At 44.3% G+C, this 4,376-nt stretch overlaps 1 protein-coding gene across 2 annotated transcripts in view; it reads right to left on the minus strand.

Annotated features, from left to right (window-relative positions):
* The window catches only part of PTAR1 (protein prenyltransferase alpha subunit repeat containing 1), a 62,854-nt gene extending 58,861 nt beyond the window's left edge, over positions 1–3,993 (minus strand). For both annotated transcript variants that reach the window (XM_023730850.1, XM_023730849.1), the window contains exon 1: positions 3,863–3,993. In XM_023730850.1, coding sequence (XP_023586618.1) covers positions 3,863–3,948 — 86 coding nt within the window. In that variant the 5' untranslated portion in view covers positions 3,949–3,993. The remainder of the gene's footprint in view (positions 1–3,862) is intronic.
* Between the last annotated feature and the right edge of the window lie 383 nt (positions 3,994–4,376).

A 4,376-nucleotide genomic window follows, 5' to 3' on the forward strand; every position in this document is an offset into this window, starting at 1 on the left:
GGGGGGTGGAGATGATGACTGGTTTGTTCATCAACTGTTGATGAACAATCTCCACCCAGCTCTTAGCCCTGCATACCCAGAGATTAGCACTGTGCCTGTCAAATAGAAGTGCTCTTTTCTGAATGTATGAATGGAATGAAAGAGATTAACCTAGACAGTAAAGGACTTCCAAAATCTGGCCCTAATGGGTCTTTTCAATGACGGTTTGCTACTTTTAGTGAATTCTCTGCTCCATGTGAAGGTCTCTGGCTCTCTGAGACTGTAAATCTTATTTAGCCTTCAAAGTTCAGCTCAAAAGTCATCTCCCCTAAGGGCCCTGGCCTGCACATCCCCAGACTCCCCTCTGTCTCTAATAGATTCTCATAGCACTTGTTCACCATACTACTAATCCAGCCTTTATTATAAACTGTTTTGCAGGTCAGCCTACTGTACAAGCAGGTAGGTCTTAGGTCCCATCGAGATCTGTGCTGTCCAATACAGTAGCCACTAGGCACATGTGGCTATAATACTTAAATTTATTACAATTAAAATTTTTAAATGTAGTTCCTCATTTGCATCAGTCATATTTCAAATGCTCAATATCTAGACATGGTTAGTGGCTACTATATTGGACAGTGTAGATACAGAACATTTCTATCATCCCAGAAGTACCTCGGTGGTACAAAAGGTTAACACACTCAACTACTAACCAGAAGGTTGGAGGCTCACGTCCACCCAGAGGTGCGCTGGAAGAAAGGCCTGGTGATCTACTTCTGAAAAATGAGCCACTGAAGACCCTACAGAACACAGTTCTACTCTGACAAACACGGGGTTGCCATGAGTCAGGATCGATTGGACGGCAACTGGTTTGGTATCATCCCAGAAATTTCTGTGAGTACCCTGAACACAAAAACCGTATTTTACACTTCTTCCTATTTCATACAGTGAAAACGGTATTACAGCACCTCAAAAATAATGAAAGTTCAATAAATATTTAATAGAGCAATAAAAAAAATGACTTGTTGGATAAGAGAACTTTAACATGATATTAATTACATTATCAACAGTAGGCTTCCACAACAGTACAGGATCTATACATTAGGCTAATGCCTGTCCCTAGGTCAAGCGCTGAGTTGTTTAATTCATTTGATCAATATCTTTTCTGTGAGCACTGGGGTTCAACTTAAATCTAATATTCACCTACCTAGTGTCAACTAAGTGCCAGACACTATGCAAGGTGATTTTCCTGTGTTCCCATCAGCCTCACAGAAGCAACAGGAAACTGAGGCTCAGGGAGGGTAACCTACCCACACCGAGCAGTAACATAATCCACATCTCATCCCACTGCATCTCTGACTTCTCCTAGCTAGATATTTTTAGAGAGGCAGTCAACATTTTTAATAATGGAGTAGATGTCGTCTAATAAAATTACAATTTATCTTGTGTTTGGGGGAAAAAAGTAAAGAAAAAAAGAATGAAAAACTTTTTTGTAATATTAAAACTGTAATCAGATACCAACTTTCAAGATAAACAAAGCCTTTTTTTCTCCTTTTAGTTGCAAATATAGTCTATTTTGGAAGTAAAAGGGCTAGATTAGGGCAAGAAGTATAGGAAATTCTGAAAAGCTCAAATTATAAGACATCCTAAAAGATGAGTAACATTATTGAGGATATTATTATTGTAGAGCTTACTAATATATAGATAAAACTAATATTAAACAATGAAACAATAAGTTAATTAAATGTTTTAGACCTATATTACCTATCATTATTTCAAAGTGTGTCCAACCTATTTCAAATTTTTTAAATCTTGAATGACCCAAATGCTTATTGGTAATTATAAAGTATGCACTGAGAGAGACCACATTAATGAGATTTCACTGTAAAAACATGGTAAGGGGAGCATTAAAGTCTTTAATGAGTTTCAATAAATGTGATCTGGAAGAATTGGGTCCCATTCCAAGCTGCACTGTGTCAACCTCCCAAGCCAATGAACACTCAATCTCAGGCAAAATAAAGATGCCTTTCTAGTCTACCTCAAAGAGAATCTGATCTTAGGTAGACTAGAAGGGCATCTTCATTTTATTTTTTTAACTAAACTTCTAACATTTACTGTAATTTCTTCAAGAAATATAACACCAATAATGACCAAATAGGCCCTTCATTTGTCCAACTTGTTTTGGAGGATGTCTCTTATTTGCACTAGAGCTTCAATTCTCAAAAAGGGACTGAAAGACTGATGTACAACAAGGCATCAAAGCATTCTTTAGAAGGCCCAGTAACCACCGTGGTTACTGCCAGGAAATCATTCCAAACACTCAGTTTGAAAAAAGCAGCAGTTATAAGGGTAAAGGAAGTGGACACAGACAGAACTGGCAGGTGTGTTTTGGGGCCAGGAAGGTTTTGTTTTTAATGAGGCATAGCTGCAGATCTTCAATTAAGTGCCACACGGGAGGAAGACACTGAGGGCTTCTTAATTCTTTGTAAGCACCACCCTGGAAGACACTTTGTTCAGATGTAGGTTTGGCACCTCTTTTAGACAGAAAAGCTTAAGGGGTTAGAAAGCTTAAAAAGAATAATTCATGTGCTTCAAAAAAAGACCAAAATTTTAAAAATAAATGCAATCAGATTAACTAAACATAATGCAAAACTGGATTTCATGTTTCCTTTCATTTGAGTGCAAGGACGGAAAGGAGCTACACTTTTGCATCTTTGTTACTCCTTTGTATGTTTTAGATATAAACAAACAAAACAAAACCCGTTGCAGTCCATTGTCACTCATAGCGACCCATAGGTTCCTTTTCACTAGTTAAGGAGCTCTGGTAGTGCAGTGGTTAAGCGAGCTTGGCTGCTAACCTGATAGGTCGGTTCGAACCCACCAGCCACTCCCTGTGGGAGAAAGATGTGGCAGTCAGCTTCCATAAACATTTACAGCCTTGGAAACTATGGGGCAGTTCTACTCTGTTCTATAGCATCGCTATGAGTTGAAATCGACTCGACGGCAATAAGCTTTCAGTTTTCCCTACTTACACAAAAGCAAGTATGTCAGAAAGAATACTCCTCTGGCATCTTTCCAGAATACTCCAAGTAAAATGAAAAGGAAGGAAGGGAAGATACATGTATCAGTCCTGCAGTGTTCTGTTTAAAGAGCGCAGGAGTGCTTGGATTAAAATGAGTTAATATGTTCTTTGTAACTATGAATCAGCTAAAGCTAAAAAGTGTCCAGTTTCTTTTGTTTACACCAGTCCCATACTGTGCCTACAGAAGGTACACTCTTGACAATGTTCTGTTCACCTTCAAAAACATGTTTTATCAATCCAATGTTTTTACAATCTTGTGACAAGTGAGGGCAAAGTCAAAAGCAGCCTCGAACTATCTTTAGTAGATAAACTCAACTGAGGGGTTTCTGGCCCATCAACATGATCGGCAATCCCCTCTTACCAAAGTTCGGGGTGAACCTCAAGAGTTGTGTTTACAATGCATATACCGACCCACAGTCTCTGTGCGCCCATGTACCATAAACGGATGAAGGATATAGACAAACGAATGAAGTCTTCAGAGTTTCAAGAAGTCCTGGGAAGGGCTAAGAAGGGAGCGCGGAACAAAGTCGTTCCGTTTTGATTTTCCGAGGTCAATTCCAGGGACTCGCCCGCGAGCTCGTTCGGTTCCGGAGGCGATGGTGGGCAGTAGCCCGCGCGGCGGCCGACAACGGTCCGGCCGGAACCCAGCTGTTCCCTCCTTCCGAGGGACGCAGAAGGCCACGTCCCGCGCGGTCTGCCCGCCGCCCGAGGTCAGCTCTGGGCTTGGCCCCGCCCCCGCCCGGCCCCCGCCCCTAACGACCCTCAGAGCGGCGGAGGCGGGGGTGCCGCCGGCGCGCGACTCACATGTGCGGGTTCCTCCTGAAGGCGTTGGTGATGTCCTTCACCACCCGCTGCACCAGCACCGCCACCTCCTCACTTGTCTCGGCCATGTTGGCGGCGGCTGGGGCGCGCCTCCGGGAGAACGCGGAGCCACCGGCGGGAGTTCCGCGGTGAGCGCGCGCGCGCGAGCGCCGGTTTGGCCGCGCCCCGTCGCCGCGGCGGCCTCCGAGCACTTCCGGGTCAGGCCGCCAGCGGTTGGGGTGTGGTTTCTGTTGGGGTTGGGGGCGACACGGTGGTTCCTGCACTTTAGGCTCGGCGCCTGAGACGAGTCCTGGATCGGTTGCTGGCCGAGGTGCAGAGCGGCGCGAGCGGACTCCCACCTCCCTGCCACGAGCGGCTCCGGGCGGCTGCGGGGGCGCGAGCGGACCCCGCCTCTCCTTGGCGCCCCGTAATCGAAAATTAGCAGCAGGTTTCGTTCGAAAAGTAACTTCAGGCTGGCGTTTTACTCATTTTATATACATATTTTCTCTCCCTTGCC

Source organism: Trichechus manatus, unplaced genomic scaffold, assembly GCF_000243295.1.
Source record: "Trichechus manatus latirostris isolate Lorelei unplaced genomic scaffold, TriManLat1.0 scaffold00038, whole genome shotgun sequence".
Classification (NCBI taxonomy): domain Eukaryota; kingdom Metazoa; phylum Chordata; class Mammalia; order Sirenia; family Trichechidae; genus Trichechus; species Trichechus manatus.